Here is an 18833-nt window from a genome sequence, read left to right as displayed (position 1 = left end):
AGCCAACCCTTTACCCTTTACTCTTCGCTCATCATTCCACTCCACCCTTCTTTGTGATCAAAGTAAATAGTAAATTGTAAACGTAGAGCTTTACAGATTATAAAGAGCTATATAGTAGTTATTATTCTTTAGTTACCTGAAATATCATATATCAGATGTTTCATTTAGGACATATATACAAAAAAGAATCTTTATATTTCACAAAACTTGCTTTAAAAGGTATTGACCATATTTTCTTCCTAACAATTCCTAGGTTCTCTACATTCTTAAGGATAAGCTCCATCTATTAGAACATTACATAGACAGTCATGGATGCCAATATGCAGATTTCCTTAAAGAGATCTGAAACGGGGGCGGTGGGGTGTGGGGGGAAGACAGGGGAACTTCAGCTCCATTTGCAATGTTTTGTTTCATTTAAGAGGAAAGGTATGACTCTGAAGCAAATCTGTCAAATGTTGACATCTGTTAGTTCTGGGTGGTGGGCATATGACTTGTTTTGTTCTCTCTGTTTTATGATACTTCCATTTTTTTCCCACAAAAATCTGTGAATCCACAACCAAAAGAGACATAAAAGCAATTAATTCAGAAGCAATTTCAAATGTCACATATCTATTTTCTGTTATATATGTACTGCACTCATATACATGGCATTTTTTTTATTTAACAAGTTTCATTGCTTTGGGGTACTTAATTTGTATGAAATTAATGACCCTTATCCAAAGCTCCACTTTGTTAGCAGAATGAGTGATATTACAGAAGGCGATAATTTATTGGAGTGGGGTTTTGCTAAAGGCAAGAACAAAGCTTTATACCTTTAGGTGGGAATAAATTATAGCTTCATACAAATGTACTTACTAATAAATCAAAGAGGAAATTAAGGGAAGTAAATCTATGACCCAAATGCAGACTAGTTTAATGGGATGCTTTTCAGAGATTTTTCAAGGAGTACCAGCAAATCCCTTTAGATTTGCAGCAATAAACAAAATGTTGTATGGTGCTTAAGCGTCGAAACACAAGCCTACGTGTCTATTCTTCAGAGGGAAATGTTTTCTGCTTATGTAAAATAACTCAGAGAGAAGGGGTAAAGAAAATATCAAAGACAGGTCAAGGAAGCTGATAATTTTTAAGATGAATGTTATGCAGATAGAGGTAAAGGCTAACACAGATATCTTACTGTTAATCCATCCAAATGATTAAAAGTAATAAAACACATCAAGTGTGGCATTTTGTTCCAAATGACTGTGGATTCATATTGTAGTAAGAAACTAGTTTTGGACACCATTCTGATTTCTCACAGAATAATTTATACTTTGAAATATATTACTAATTTAAGAAGATTAAGTGTTGTAATCTGTTTACATTCTTATCCATTTTTCCACTGCTTCATTTAGGCACTCTTTTCTTTAATATCTTTCCATTAATTTGCTGGCATAAGCAGCTGATAAATTATTTTTTGTCACTGCTGTTTGCTCACTATTTTAATCAGAAGCTTGTCTGTGCTCCTCCAAGTCTCATAAATATAACTAACAGTTGTGTTCCTCTTAATACCTATAGCACGGTCTTCACCAAAGATGAGGCTAGGCCCCACAGTATGAACTTCCAGCAAAAAGGCAACTCTCATTATTTTGGTATAGTGTAACAGTTAAGAGAAATAAGTACACTGTGCTCTGTAAAGAATCAAAGTTGAACTGCCAAGTGCCTTAGGCATCTGTCCTTAGAAAAAGTACCATGCTATTCCATCCTTGGAGTAAGTCCAGACTGGAATGGGTTTACTGTGATAGAGAAATACCACAAAAGATCCAATGTGACCCATATCATTTGGGGGCATGTCAAAACCAAGTTACGTAGCTTTTCTTTGGGGGAGGCAGCATGCAGGTGAGAAAAAAGTGAGCTAGAGAGTAAAAATAATCTGGATTTAACCTCTGAGACTCCCTGTATAACTCTGGGCAAGTAAACTTAACCTCTGTAAAATATGAATAAGAATCCTCACTGGGTACATGTAAGCATGGATGTGAAAGTAACATACATGAGGTATCCAGCGGGCATCTACTACTAAATATTAATTTTCTTCCCTTACAGTATCACATCATAATGGGGTCTTTTGGCTCCACCTTTAAAATACTCAAAAAGAACCACAACTATGTGTCTCACTCCACCTTTCTTTTTTTCTTTTTTGGCCACGCTGCATGGCATGCGGGATCTTAGTTCCCCGACCAGGGACGGAACCCATGCCCCCTGCAGTGGAAGTGTGGAGTCTTAACCACTGGACCGCCAGGGAAGTCCCTGTCCACCTTTAGTCACTTCTGTGCCTATCGTGCCTGATCTCTGATTTACTCATTTTGGGGGCCCCTGATTTTTATAATCACAGAGATCATGGAGGAACAAAATATTATCCAGGCTTCTAAGAAGGACCCTTCCTAAATGACCTGAAAATTATGACCTACTGTATTTTTAAGAACCTCTAAAGGGACTTACAATCACCACTGGTAACTCATTATATTAATTTAAATTCCTTATAAACAAATTCCTACTAATGTCTAAATGATGCATTGAAGTTCCTTTCCTACCTTACTTTGTGAATATGATAAATTACAGACCCATCATACAACATTCCTTGAAATATGAAAACTGTAATCATGCTCCTTCCATCAGGCTCCACTTCAGGCCAAGAAAATGATATCACTGTTACCAAAGTGTCTATGTATTAATTAATACAAATTCACCACACAGCTTAATAGCCGGAAAAGAAAATGGGCTTTGAGGGTCTGTTATATACACTTATTAGCTATGGGGACCTTAGGCAAGTTACTTAACCTCTCTGAGCTTCATTTTCTACATCTGTAAAATGAGGATAATATATCTTAAAGAATTTTTTATTTAAAGGGTTAAATTAAATGAAATAATGTAGACATTCAAAATATAGTCAGTATTGTCATCTTAAAATAAAAAGAAGGCTGAAGAGAAAAAAAAAAAACCAAAAACCAAACACATACCATGTTTACTGCATCTTGATCGAAAGGGTTCCATTCTATATTCTGAGGATAGTGGGCCAGAACTTTGGATTTGAATGTTCTTCTCAAAGGACTCTGGTCAAAATTTTCACCTACAACAGATAATTAGTAATTAGTTAATATCTAGAATTTTCTCAAAAGCATGTCATAGTTTTATTTTTATTTTGTATATATACTGACTGATAATGTTGAAATATGATTCAATTTCTACCTCTAATAGTCTCAGTTGTAAATTTTTCAATGGACAACTGAAAAGGAACTGTTAATAAGAGATCTGCATTTAAAAGTTCAGAATCTGAATTTTAAAATCCTGGCTACACAACTGATACTAAAAATCAAGACATGCTAAAATAATCCTTGCTGTAACCTAATTACTGTCCTCATTTCAACATGTGGTGACCAAAAAAAAAAAAAATCTATTTGGAAACATTTAACTCACTAAAGAAACATCTCGAATTAAGCTAATTATACTTCTTAAGATCCTGAAATTTTGTACATGGATAGACTTAATGCTGCAGTGCCCAAAGGAGGCAACTTTGCTTGAGTTCCCACAAAAATCTCTGGTAAATTTGACTGCATCTCCATGCTTTTACAAGTAACATTATTAACAGAATCAGAAACATCATTACTGAGTTGTCTGGTTTAGCAGACAGAACACATCAAGCATACTAACCTCTGAAAAGAAACAAGCTATTCTAAGCCAATTTCATCACCTGTTAAAATTCTGGAAAGGTAAAAGACTATCCTTTGTTTATTATATATAAGAAAATTCAGTAATAACTGTTAGCTCAGTTCTTTATGTCCTTGACCAAATTAACTCCCATGAGACCTGTTACCTCCAAATGCCTTACTTTCACAAAATATTTTAATATGGATGGATCTTAAATTCTCAGTGTCAAAAAGTTGAGATTAAGGAATTAGAAGACCTTGGGAGCAATACCATTCTGTCTCCTGTGTTCTTTCTACTTGTTAAGTTCTAAGTAAGTACAAAACACAAGCTGATGTATCAAAAGATAAATGCCACCTACCAGTATTTGTACAAATAAAAATATCATAAAGCAATTCATGAGTCATATTTGGACACCTAGTTAGACTCAGTTTCCATCTCTGGTAAAAATATAAAAGACGTATACTAAAACACCTTCCAGTGCAAAACTTATCAGATCACAGAAGGAGGGAAAAGTCACACTGTAAAATCTTGTTGGAGACTGCAATATAAAATACACAGAAGCGTTTTTGAATAAAGGCACATAATTTAAATAGATTTACTGCAGCAACTAACCTTTTACTTCTAATTTAAGCCCTTGGCTAATGATCATTTTCCTTTGGATTCCTCTTATTTAGGCAAGCACTTCATCTCTATGTCTTTCTACCTCATATTTCCATCTTCTAAGAGATAGAGAGCTTTCACTTCTAGAAGAGAAACTGTCAAAGGCATCCCTAAGGAAAGTGTATCAATTTCTGCACCATGCCTCTAGGGTATTGGAAAGTCAATGGAAAATGTGAAACCATCCATGGGTCACTATGTCTGAAGAAAGGAGTCAGGGCTCATGGTTGATTTCAGAAAGGGTAAATGGTATCTTTAAGCTGGTACTAGATTCTCATGCAAATGCTAAGAAGTTTTAGATTATTTACTTCTTCATTAAAAAAAGAAAGGTTACTTTTCACTTCAAGTCAGAGAAAAAGAAAAACAAAAATTCTCTCCTGGTTCTAAGGTTTATGCTGCTGACTGTGCTAGTGACACAGCAACGGGATATCCTCAGATAATACCCAGCCATCAAGAAACTCTCTCCTTCGCCCACCCTCAAATACCAAAAATGCTTATTTTATCATTCACAAATGTAAATAAAATATGAAATACTGCAGGAGCAGAAGAAACAGCATATAATGCAGGATGTAACTCCTTGCAACACTTACCTTTTAATGAATTCCTGCCTCAGTTTGGTTAAAATAGTAACATTATCTTCATTCATATATCAAGTTACTAATGGGTCGGGAAATAAATCAGAAAAGTCATGACACTGCCATTTTCAATATAATTGTCCTGTTAAGGAAGGAATACCACACCCTCTTGAGGCACAATGAATCAACCAGAAGAGAGAGAAGGAAAACCACCTCCAGGGAAAAAGAATTTCACAAAAACAAAAACCCATGAAACAGAAATACAAATCTAACAAAAGAAAAACAGAACCACCACCACCACCATCACTTCTTATGAGACTGCTTTAAAAGGGGGGAAGATCATTGCTATATATACAGCTGTCTTGGCAAATATTATTTTGAAGAAAATTTGGAGAAAACCTGAGTGATAATTCTGATAACACTGTTAAGGATTCAGAAGTGAGTAAATGCAGCTATTCCTACTAGTACCCGTCAAAGAAGAGAATCTTGGAGATGCCTTTTGGAGGTGTGAGACAGAGCAACAACCTAACCTTTGCACTTTGAACCCATAAACCTCTAACATAGAATTTATTGCTAGGACTTAGCAGGAAAAATGAATCAGTCTAAGAATTTGGATTCCCAGGAAATGGAAATTACATAAGTATGCGTTACTTAACTTAAAATCCACCTTTTAAACATTATCCTGAAATAAACAAGGATTATAAATTTGTGCAAATATTAATATCCCCCACGACAACTACAAGTGGACTTAATTTCAAGTAATATTGCCAAGTAACCTCCTACTGACCTTAAGCTACAATTAAGACTTTCCTCCTAAGAACATAGGACATATCTGCCAAGAGAGCTTAAACACTAATGAATAAATGATTTCTTCAAGGCTTGAAGCAAATGAGGTCTTTACAAAAATTAAGATGCAAATGAGAGAACAGAAATACAAAATAATACCTTTTTTTTTGCCTAAGCAAAACTGAATAAAGAAGCAATTTGATGGGCTTGGGATGAATTAAAATAATAATTTCTAACACCTCAACTTTTATTTTTATTTTTACCTGAAGTCGTATTTGCAGCATCTTGGCTCTTGCCATGACGATCTGCTTCTAGCCATTGGTACAAAACTACATAATGTAACAGAAACAAAAAAGCTTTATGAACAAAGAAACACAAACAAACAAAAAAGCAAAAATGACTGTGAAGAATGGAAAATGAGAATTAAAAAATTAAACAAAAGCAATTAAACATGAGACATTAACATCAACGGAACATAGCTTAACACTAATAGTACGTAGCTTATAAGCTATTAGTAATAAGAAAGGAAAGAGAATAGGTAATTGTATTTTAATGTAATAAGCGAAATGCTATTGAAACATCTGTAACAGTTATTCATATGGGAAAAAGTACACACTTTTCTTAATGCTAATTTAAAGAGAAATATCAGGAGAAAGCTAATGTTTCTATAGTCAGATATAATAAAATATGGTAGCAAGACTAAATGACCAACTATGGAAATTGCATCCCAATTTCTGCAAACCTATCAGAATGGCTGAAGTCCAAAAAACTGACTATACCAAATGCTGACAAGTACGCAAAGAGACAGAACTCTCGTAAATTGGTGGTGGTAATGCAAAAAGGTACAGCCACTTAGGAAAGACAGTTTGCAGTTTCTTACAAGGCTAAACATAGTCCTACTACATGATCCTATAACCCCAGTCTAATCAGTAGAGAAACATAATACAAATTTCAAGAGGAGCAACCTACAATATACCTGATGAATACTTGTCAAAACTGTCAAGGTCATCAAAAACAAGTAAGGTCTGAGAAACTGTCATAGCCGAGAGGAGCCTAAGGAGACAAGACAACTGAATGTAATGTGGTATACTGGATGGATTCCTCCAACAGCAAAAGAACATTAAGTAAACAAAAGGAAATCTGAATGGAGTATAGACTTTAGTTAACAATAATGTATCATATTGATTCATTAATTGCAACACAAGCATCATACTACCCTAGGATGTTAATGACAGGGAAAACTGTGCATGGAGGGAGGTGTGGTGGGGTGTATATAGGAACTCTCTTATTATCTTCTCAATTTTTCTGTAAATCTAAAACTGTTCTAAAAATCAAGTCTGTTTTTAAAAATTACATTCCAATATTTAATGTAAGGACAAAAAATATATTATATCCAATCTTATAAGCAGTCTACCTTTTGTAAAGGCTAACACAGATATCTTGTTGTTAATCCATCCAAATGATTAAAAGTAATAAAACACATCAAGTGTGGCATTTTGTTCCAAATGACTGTGGATTCATATTGTAGTAAGAAACTAGTTTTGGACACCATTCTGATTTCTCACAGAATAATTTATACTTTGAAATATATTACTAATTTAAGAAGATTAAGTGTTGTAATCTGTTTACATTCTTATCCATTTTTCCACTGCTTCATTTAGGCACTCTTTTCTTTAATATCTTTCCATTAATTTGCTGGCATAAGCAGCTGATAAATTATTTTCTGTCACTGCTGTTTGCTCACTATTTTAATCAGAAGCTTGTCTGTGCTCCTCCAAGTCTCATAAATATAACAAACAGTTGTGTTCATCTTAATACCTATAGCACTGTCTTCACCAAAGATGAGGCTAGGCCCCACAGTATGAACTTCCAGCAAAATGGCAACTCTCATTATTTTGGTATAGGGTAACAGTTAAGAGAAATAAGCTATGCAAACGCAAGCTCAAGTTTGCTCGGTACAGAGATTCCATTAGTCAACTATCCTCTTATGTACTATTTACTAAGAAGTATCAACTCTTGGGGAAAAGTTTACTACAATGAGGACACAGGCTATTAAAAAATTCACACTAGAGCTCTGTAACTTAGAAGCTTTGAAGGGTGTGTAAACTTCTGTATGTCTTAGAGATGTCAGAGTCTTTCCTTTAAAGAGCCAAATAATGATCACTGTAGGGTCCGAATAGCCAGGGGAACTTCCTATCCACATCTCAAAGGTCTGAATGATCCCAAGAGAGTAGCACAGGCTAAGCTTCTACTTTGGGATGCTATTTATCTATCCACAGATATTGTGAGAGTTCTAGATCCCAAACAAGGTTTGCAGAAATTTTCTATGCTCTCCCTCCACAAAACAACAAAAACAGGGCTGGGAAAGCTACCTATGGAACTCCTGAACTGAAGGAATAAAGGAACTGATTCATTATAAATGGCTAAGGGCACCCTGAAATCACGACGGAAGTTATTTGGATCTTTAGGGACAGCCAGAATTGTGAACTGACATCCATCTATCATCAGGGATAGATGACCCAAAACAGACCTCTGAACAGCCCCCCAAAATACACCCAGTGTGCAAAGCCCTTGGTTGAGGGTGCCCCAGTGGGCACACAAGTCAGTGCACTCCTCCACTCCTCCAGGTTACTGCATACTCCCGGGAGGCAATATTTGTACAACTGGGACTAACATGAAAGAAGTGGAGAAGCAGACCTCACTCACTGAATATATACACTACAGGCGTTTCCTCTTTCTGGGTCACAGGAGTAACAACTACTAATTAGAGTAGTAGCAGAGTAGGGTAGTATTAGATTACTTACTCCAAGTGACACAAATATCTCCCCATTTAGAAAAGCAAGCATGAATTTTACAGATGACGCTGAATATCCCTCTTACAGAAATGAGACACAAAGTAGGGAAACGAATCCATTCAATGGTCTGATAATTCTGCCTAGCTCTTATCTAAAGCCTATCCTGCCCTGTTTAAGGTGTAAACTCTTGGCTGTGTTCAGAGTATCACTGCCATTATATTTACCAATTACTTCATATAGCCTTTGTTTCTGGTTTTACTGGACAAAAAGAAAAAATATGAAAGCTATTCCAGATCATTTTACTCTGGCCAGTTATATGGAGAATGGTACATAAGCAAAAATAATTTTAACAGATTTGAGATTCAATTATTTTATTACTGCCTCCAGATTACCAAAATCCAATTAACTATGGCCTAAATAATTCAGAGAATTTCCAGTGAAATAAGTGCATCTGCTTCATGCAAAGCTATAATGTGAATCACCATTAGACCAAATTTGGATTTCAAAGTCTACTTTACAGCACATATATTTAAAAAGATAATGTATAACTATAAAAGAAATGTAACGAATATTTTTACTTAACATACTAGAATGTATACGGGCAGGTCTGGAAGGACTGAGCTCTAAAAACTTCTTAACTCTCATAAAGTTTCTGAAATATGTCATATTACAAAGAATCTAATCCTCTTCTTACTTTGTAGATGATGTTAGAATACCAAAAATACACCTCTTCTCCCTGTGGCTGGGAGCACGAGATCTGGCCTTTTGGTAGCTCTATGCTTCCTCTCAATTGGCACTGGGAGTAAGGGACCCTGCCCCCAGCTCCAAGTCACTGGTGAGGATTTCTATAGTCTGTGCATGAGGTTGCAAGTAGAGGGAGATCTGTGAACCTTGGAGCTATTTCTCAGGCTGAGAGATCCTGTTACATATTTCTTCACTCATCTCCTCTCTGAACCTTCCCACTCCTAGGGCCCCAGTGAGTTCCCTCCCTTGTTGTCCATTTCCACCACAGTCTATTTCTGAACAGGGTATTTCTCCACAAAACAAGGCCAAGTCTCCCAATATTTCCCTATGCTCCTGTCCCTGAAGGGTATCACTGAAGTCTAGACGCGTTAAAGAAAGTTTGCTGATAGGAATAATGAAAACAGAAGGGAAGCTGAAACAGGTAATCTCTTCTGCCCTGTCCCTTTTCCACTGTGTTCCTTTTCTCTCTAAAGGTAAAGTTAAAACACACACACACACACACACACACACACACACGGACAGAATACTCACAGTCAGTAATTTTTCCTCAGTATTTTGATAAAGGTAAGAGGAGGAAATGGAGATACTATGGATGCTGCCTAAGAAGTCCATGCTGAGGCAAAGAAAAAGGGGTGATATGGTGGTGAGGTAACTCTTCTCCTTCCCATGTCTAACCCTACAGGTCTCCAAATGTCTATCTCCAAAGACCCAGCCTGAATTAGTATGAGCGGGAGTTGGGAGAGGGAATACTAGGCAGCAGTGGGTCCTACAAGAGACTGACCAGGGAAAGAGAAAGGGGGGTGGGTGAGGAGGGGTGGGCACCTTCATGGTGGTAACTAAAATAAAGGGGCACTCCTGTGACATTCACAGAAAGACATTTCCTGCACATGTGCTGTCTCTACACCACAGTAAGCTGTCCCCTTCGAAGCACATCCCCCAGGAGGCTGAATATTCACTATTCATTCTGATAATTCTACAACTATTTAGACATCTCTGAGCAGGCGACGTATACGCAGAGACCTGATGAAGTAGTAGCCATCACATAGTTAACACACAGAGCTTACAATAGGCAGGTGTTATTCTAAGTGCTCTACATATATTAACCCATTTCATCATCATAATTACTCTATGAAGTAGGTCCCATTATTGTTCTCATTTTGCAGATGTAGAAACTGAGGCACAAAAAGGTTAAATAACTTGCTCAGGTCAGATAATGAGGAAATTCAAACCTAAGCAGTCTGGCTCCAGAGTCTGTGCTCTTAATTCTATGTACGAGGTCATCTCAGGAAAGCGTATTTCAGGCAAGGGAAATAGCAAGTGGACAGTCCCTGTGGTACAACTGAGCTTGTCCCAGGTGAGATGCAGCAAGACCAGGACACCGATGCATCTGAGTGAGGTGGTGGAAAATGAAGTCAGAGAGATAGCCAGGAGCCAGATAAAACAGGACCTTGTAGGCTGTGGTGTGGACTTTTGATTTTATACTAAGTATCATGGGAAGTAACTGGAGTGTCTTAAACAGAGAAGTGACTTTGTTTTAAAAAGATCACCCTGGCAGCTGAGAGAACAGACTGTAGTGGTCAAGGGTAGATGCAAAGAAATCAGTTAGGAGCTTCTGCAACAGTCCAGGCAAGAGATGATGGCAGTACGGATTAGAGAGAGAGTGCTAGGGTGGTGAGAAGTGATAAGATTCTAAATACATTCTGAAGGCATAAAATATTATATATGATTTGCTGATGGATTAGATGTGAGAGAAACGAATAGTCAAGAAGGATATCGTGATACCATGGATTTTGGTCTAAGCACCTGGATGAATAGGGTAGCTATTTACTGAAACAAGGGACAATGGAGAAGACGGGGATTTTACTGTGGGGAGAAGTGCTGTCAGGGAGCTGGAATGAAGAATTCAGTTTTGGATATGTTAACTCTGAGATGCCTATTAGATATCCAAGAGAAGTTTTTGAATAAGCATTTAGATATACGAATTTAAATTCAGGGGAAAATTTAGAAACATAAAAAGGATGGTATTTAACATCACAGGGCTGGGTAAGATCACTTAGGAAATGACTGTAGATGAAGAGAGGAAGCCTGGGGTCAGACCTAGGGGACTCAAGCAACACTGAGAGGCTGGGAAGAGGATGAGGAACTGGCAAAAAGGTAAATGAGAAAAAGCAGTCAGTAAGGTAAGAGAAAACCAGAAGCATCATGGAAGCCAAGTTAAAGAAAATGTTTTAACAAGGACGGTGCTGACAACAGGAAGTCACTGTGACCTTGACAAAGAGATTTCTGTGTGGTGTGGGGGTGAAAACCTGTCTGGCGTTGTTCCAAGAAAGACTGCAAAGAGAGGAAGTCGAGGCAGAGAGCATAATCAACTCTTCTGAGGAGTTCTGCTGGAAAGATGATAAAGGGATGATATTGGAGGAGAATGTGGGGTTGAGGGAAGGGTTTCAGGTTTTGTTTTGTTAAAGACAGGAGGATGTTAACTCATTCAAGCAACATTTCCAGTGTGCCTACACTATGCCAGGCACAGTGACTGATGCTCTAGGTCTGGTCAGGACAGTCCAGTCCTCTGAGGATCTCTCGCTCTCCTACCTTGCCTTCCTAATTCTACACAGAGAGCTGGTTTGCCCATTCCATACTACATTATGGCTGATACAGGGTGTACTCCCCAGGCAACCACACTTCCTATCCCCAGCATACAGCTTACCTACTTTATCCTTGTAAGCCTTTATGAAACAGAACAGGACCCTCTGAAGCCCTCCCAGGTACAAATCCTTTCCATGTCACCCATTTCTTGTTTGCAGGAAATAGGCTTCATTCAGCCTCCTTGACCTTCCCTGAATCCCAAAGGGCAGATTCAAACAGTTGCTTATCAGGGAAGGGAGGGAATGCAGAAACAAAGGAGGAGCAGGCAAGAAAGAGTAGTGCAGCCACAGGGCAGGGTCCTGGTTCCATCACAAGGAATATACTTAACAAAATACCTTTGAGTTCTTCTGCAGGAACTAAGGCCCCCACCCAGGTGGAGGATGGTAACTTCAGGCTGAGCACAAGAGTCCTGGAACACTGCCCTGTTACCTTACCACAAACCAATCAGAAGAAAGTCTGCACACAGTGGAAGAGAACAAAGACTCTGACGCCCTCCTCAAATAATTCTCCCTTTAAAAATTTCATGGTAGAGCAGAGTCTTTGGAGTTGGTTTTCAGACATGAGTCCGCTTTCTCCCCAGGTTGCTGGCCTCCTGAATAAAGCAAGCTTTCCATTCCTACTAGCGCTTATCTCTCAAGTATTGGCTTTCAAGCATCAAGCAGTCAAACCTGAGTTTGATAACATTTTTACAGGACACGGAATCCACGAGGGACTGCATTCTCTCCTCTTTATCTTTTCTCCCTCTGGCACTCCTTGAAACAGTCCCAAACCATTCTCACTTGAATAAGCCATGCCAATTATCTTAGCACCAGTGAACAGCTAATTAATGATCCTGGATTTATGACAGACAGCAGGTGCTCACCAACATCCATGTTCTCCTCTCCTTCCCAATATCCTTGCATCTGGGTGGGGGCCAAAAGACTATTTCTTACCAATGAAATGGGAGCAGAAGTGATGGGTGTCACCTCCAGCTTGAGGCACACAACCTGTCTTTCTTCTGCTACTCATCAGCTAAATGCAAATGGAAATGGGGCCTTAAAGATGGGAAGGCCACACATGGAAGAAACCTGGCTCATTGAAAGCCTCTGCAAAACAGAGCCCCTTCCCACCTTGGCCAACATTAGACTAAACAATGAATGAGAAATAAGCTTCTATTGTTTTGAGCCACTGATAGTCTAGGGTTGTTATTACAACGGTTAGCTATTTTTATATTTCTGGATTAGCCTGAATTTTAATTTGTGTTAGTTTTGACCTTCTGATTATAATGCCAATCCCTGACTATACTGCACCTTCTCTTCCTTGGTAATGCTCTACATTGCCTGCTACTGTGCTCAAATGCATGATGAGTATAGTTCTTCAAATATGGGATAGAATTTGCCCATTTTCTATGGATGCTCTCTACCTTTCATAGAAGAAGCCATATACCCACCACTAAGCTACTAATCAAGACCACAGGTTTTAACTCACAATGGGCCTATTAGCCTTTCTAAATCTACAACCTCTAAATCCAGTTGGTGATCTTGCAGGTGTAGGCTGCTGGTCACAAAGGGAATCAAGCAAAAGAAGCTGGAGGGATCTCTGAAAATTCATAGACACTATTGAAAAATGTTCATTGATAAAGAAACCTGAATTCTGGTAATCCTAAAAGTTTATTTTGATTAAGATCTTAATAAAAGTACATCAACATCCATCCAGTAAGCTGTGAATTTCTAAGAGACTCATAATATATTTCCTTCTTGATTACATCAAATTTAAAGAGCTATACTTTATTTAGTTAACATTAAATATAAATACACTTCAATTACTGAAGTTTATTCACTGGGAACCAAAGGAGTACACAATACAGATATTCTGTTTCAAACTCAGCTGGAGGAACCCCAATTTAATTCTGTCCCTAACCATCTGGAGCTAGTGCAGGCATTATCCATTAGAGGGCATGGTTCCCAATAAGACTGCCCTGATTTCAGAGATTCCGCAGGCCATATGCACTTCTCACAGACTGGCAATACATTTGGAAGTTCCCACAAACCCCTCTAGTTTGACAATTTATAACTCACAGAACTCAGGAAAATGTTATACTTATGACTATAGTTTTATTACAAGGGATACAAATCAGAAGGACCAGACAAATGAAGATACACACAGGTTGAGGTATGGGAAGGACTGAAGAATTTTCATGCTCTCTCCTTGTGGAATCAGGGTGTGTTACACACCACCTCACCCCCTCAACAATGTGTTCATCAACCAGGAAGCTCCACTAAGCTTTGGTGTTTAATGTTTGGGGCTCGACTGGGAGCCTGAACCAAGATGGCGGAGTAGAAGGACGTGCTTTCACTCCCTCTTGTGAGAACACCAGAATCACAACTAACTGCTGGACAATCATCGACAGGAAGACACTGGAACTCACCAAAAAAGATACCCCACATCCAAAGACAAAGGAGAAGCCACAATGAGACAGGAGGAGGGGCGCAATCACAGCAAAATCAAATCCCATAACTGCTGGGTGGGTGACTCACAGACAGGAGAAAAATTATACCACAGAAGTCCACCCACTGGAGTGAAGGTTCTGAGCCCCATGTCAGGCTTCCCAACCTGGGGGTCCAGCAACAGGAGGAGGAATTCCTAGAGAATCAGACTTTGAAGGCTAGTGGGATTTGATTGCAGGACTTTGACAGGACTCGGGGAAACAGAGACTCCACTCTTGGAGGGCGTACACAAAATACTGTGCGCATCGGGACCCAGGGGAAGCAGCAGTGAACCCAGGGGAGACTGAACCAGACGTACCTGCTACTGTTGGAGGGTCTCCTGCGGAGGTGGGGGGTGGCTGTGTCTCACCGTGGGGACGGGGACACTGGCAACAGAAGTTATGGGAAGTACTCCTTGGCGTGAGTCCACCCAGAGTCTGCCAATAGCCCCAGCAAAGAGCCCAGGTAGGCTCCAGTGTTGGGTTGCCTCAGGCCAAACAACCAACAGGGAGGGAACCCAGCCCCACCCATCAGCAGTCAAGCGGATTAAAGTTTTACTGAGCTCTGCCCACCAGAGCAACCCCAGCTCTACCCACCACCAGTCCCTACCATCAGGAAACCTGCACAAGCCTCTTAGATAGCCTCATCCACCAGAGGACAGACAGCAGAAGCAAGAAGAACTACAATCCTGCAGCCTGTGGAACAAAAATCACACTCACAGAAAGAGAGACAAGATGAAAAGGCAGAGGACTATGTACCAGATGAAGAAACAGGATAAAACCCCAGAAAAACAACTAAATGAAGCGGAGATATGCAACCTTCCAGAAAAAGAATTCAGAATAATGATAGTGAAGATGATCCAGGACCTCGGAAAAACAATGGAGGCAAAGATCGAGAAGATGCAAGAAATGTTTAACAAAGACCTAGAAGAATTAAAGAACAAACAAACAGAGATGAACAATACAATAACTGAAATGAAAACTACACTAGAAGGAATCAATAGCAGAATAACTGAAGCAGAAGAACGGATAAGTGACCTGGAAGACAGAATGGTGGAATTCACTGCTGCAGAACAGACTAAAGAAAAAAGAATGAAAAGAAATGAAGACAGTCTAAGAGACCTCTGGGACAACATTAAACGCACCAACATTTGCATTATAGGGGTCCCAGAAGGAGAAGAGAGAGAGAAAGGACCCAAGAAAATATCTGAAGAGATTATAGTCGAAAAATTCCCTAACATGGGAAAGGAAAGAGCCACCAAAGTCCAGGAAGTGCAGAGAGTCCCATACAGGATAAACCCAAGGAGAAACACACTGAGACACATAGTAATCAAATTGGCAAAAATTAGGGACAAAGAAAAATTATTGAAAGCAGCAAGGGAAAAACGACAAATAACATACAAGGGAACTCCCATAAGGTTAACAGCTGATTTCTCAGCAGAAACTCTACAAGCCAGAGGGGAGTGGCATGATATACTTAAAGTGATGAAAGGGAAGAACCTACAGCCAAGATTACTCTACCCGGCAAGGATCTCATTCAGATTTGATGGAGAAATCAAAAGCTTTACAGACAAGCAAAAGCTAAGAGAATTCAGCACCACCAAACCAGCTCTACAACAAATGCTAAAGGAACTTCTCTAAGTGGGAAACACAAGAGAAGAAAAGAACCTACCAAAATAAACCCAAAACAATTAAGAAAATGGTCATAGGAACATACATATCGATAATTAACTTAAACGTGAATGGATTAAATGCTCCAAGCAAAAGACACAGGCTTACTGAATGGATACAAAAACAAGACCCATATATATGCTGTCTACAAGAGACCCACTTCAGACCTAGGGACACATACAGACTGAAAGTGAGGTGATGGAAAAAGATATTCCATGCAAATGGAAATAGAAAGCTGGAGTAGCAATACCCATATCAGATAAAATAGACTTTAAAATAAAGAATGTTACAAGAGACAAGGAAGGACACTACATAATGATCAAGGGATCAATCCAAGAAGAAGATATAACAATTATAAATATATATGCACCCAACATAGGAGCACCTCAATACATAAGGCTAACAGCTGTAAAAGAGGAAATCGACAGTAACACAGTAATTGTGGGGGACTTTAACACCTCACTTACACCAATGGACAGATCATCCAAAATGAAAATAAATAAGGAAACAGAAGCTTTAAATGACACAATAGACCAGATAGATTTAATTGATATTTATAGGACATTCCATCCAAAAGTAGCAGATTACACTTTCTTCTCAAGTGTGCACAGAACATTCTCCAGGATAGATCACATCTTGGGTCACAAATCAAGCCTCAGCAAATTTAAGAAAACTGAAATCATATCAAGCATCTTTTCTGACCACAACGCTATGAGATTAGAAATCAATTACAGGGGAAAAAACATAAAAAACACAAACACATGGAGGCTAAACACTACGTTACTAAATAACCAAGAGATCACTGAAGAAATCAAAGAGGAAATCAAAAAATACCTAGAGACAAATGACAATGAAAACACGATGATCCAAAACCTACGGGATGCAGCAAAAGCAGTTCTAAGAGGGAAGTTTATAGCTATACAAGCCTACCTCAAGAAACAAGAAAAATCTCAAATAAATAATCTAACCTTACACCTAAAGGAACTAGATAAAGAAGAACAAACTAAACCCAAAGTTAGCAGAAGGAAAGAAATCATAAAGATCAGAGCAGAAATAAATGAAATAGAAACAAAGAAAACAATAGCAAAGATCAATAAAACTAAAAGCTGGTTCTTTGAGAAGATAAACAAAATTGATAGACCATTAGCCAGATTCATCAAGAAAAAGACGGAGAGGACTCAAATCAATAAAATTAGAAAGGAAAAAGGAGAAGTTACAACAGACACCGCAGAAATACAAAGCATCCTAAGAGACTACTACCAGCAACTCTATGCTAATAAAATGGACAACCTGGAAGAAATGGACAAATTCTTAGAAAGGTATAACCTTCCAAGACTGAACCAGGAAGAAATAGAAAATATGAACAGACCAATCACAAGGAATGAAATTGAAACTGTGATTAAAAATCTTCCAACAAACAAAAGTCCAGGACCAGATGGCGTCACAGGTGAATTCTATCAAACATTTAGAGAAGAGCTAACACCCATACTTCTCAAACTCTTCCAAAATATTGCAGAGGAAGGAAAACTCCCAAATTCATTCTATGAGGCCACCATCCCCAGATACCAAAACCAGACAAAGATACTACAAAAAAAGAAAATTACAGACCAATATCACTGATGAATATAGATGCAAAAATCCTCAACAAAATACTAGCAAACAGAATCCAACAACACATTAAAAGGATCATACACCATGATCAAGTGGGATTTATCCCAGGGATGCAAGGATTCTTCAATATATGCAAATCAATCAATGTGATACACCATATTAACAAATTGAAGAATAAAAACCATATGATCATCTCAATAGATGCAGAAAGAGCTTCTGACAAAATTCAACACCCATTTATGATAAAAACTCTCCAGAAAGTGAGCATAGAGGGAACCTATCCCAACGTAATAAAGGCCATATAAGACAAACCCACAGCAAACATCATTCTCAATGGTGAAAAACTGAAAGCATTTCCTCTAAGATCAGGAACAAGACAAGGTTGCCCAATCTCACCACCATTATTCAACATAGTTTTGGAAGTCCTAGCCTCGGCAATCAGAGAAGAAAAAGAAATAAAAGTAATACAAATTGGAAAAGAAGAAGTAAAACTGTCACTGTTTGCAGATGACATGATACTATACATAGAGAATCCTAAAGATGCCACCAGAAAACTACTAGAGCTAATCAATCAATTTGGAAAAGTTGCAGGATACAAGATTAATGCACAGAAATCTCATGCATTCCTATACACTAACGATGAAAAATCTCTAAGAGAAATTAAGGAAACACTCGCATTTACCATTGCAACAAAAAGAATAAAATACCTAGGAATAAACCTACCTAAGGAGACAAAAGACCTGTATGCAGAAAAGTATAAGATACTGATGAAGAAATTAAAGACAATACAAACAGATGGAGCGATACACCATGTTCCTGGATTGGAAGAATCAACATTGTGAAAATGACTCTACTACCCAAAGCAATCTACAGATTCAATGCAATCCCTATCAAACTACCAATGACATTTTTCACAGAACTATAACAAAAAATTTCACAGTGTGTTTGGGAACACAAATGACCCCGAATAGCCAAAAAAATCTTGAGAAAGAAAAACGCAGCTGGAGGAATCTGGCTCCCTGACTTCAGACTATATTACAAAGCTACAGTAATCAAGACAATATGGTACTGGCACAAAAACAGAAACATAGATCAATGGAACAAGATAGAAAGCCCAGAGATAAACCCACGCACCTATGGTCAACTAATCTATGACAAAGGAGGCAAGGATATACAATGGAGAAAAGACAGTCTCTTCAATAAGTG

The 18833-nt window shown here is 38.4% G+C and overlaps 1 protein-coding gene across 3 annotated transcripts in view; it reads right to left on the bottom strand.

Annotated features, from left to right (window-relative positions):
• DENND5B (DENN domain containing 5B) overlaps window positions 1–18833 on the bottom strand; it is a 211341-nt gene that overhangs the window by 107870 nt on the left and 84638 nt on the right. Inside the window, exons 2-4 of one of the 3 annotated variants that reach the window (XM_061206352.1) lie at window positions 6676–6752; window positions 5963–6028; window positions 2994–3103 (exon numbers count right to left, since the gene is read on the bottom strand). In XM_061206352.1, the coding sequence (XP_061062335.1) occupies window positions 2994–3103; window positions 5963–6028; window positions 6676–6739 (240 nt within the window). In that variant the 5' untranslated portion in view covers window positions 6740–6752. The remainder of the gene's footprint in view (window positions 1–2993; window positions 3104–5962; window positions 6029–6675; window positions 6753–18833) is intronic. The other 2 variants (XM_061206351.1, XM_061206353.1) reach the window with 2 other exon arrangements.

This window comes from Eubalaena glacialis, chromosome 11 (assembly GCF_028564815.1).
Source record: "Eubalaena glacialis isolate mEubGla1 chromosome 11, mEubGla1.1.hap2.+ XY, whole genome shotgun sequence".
In the NCBI taxonomy this organism is placed as follows: Eukaryota; Metazoa; Chordata; class Mammalia; order Artiodactyla; family Balaenidae; genus Eubalaena; species Eubalaena glacialis.
This window is presented reverse-complemented; position numbering and strand designations above follow the sequence as displayed.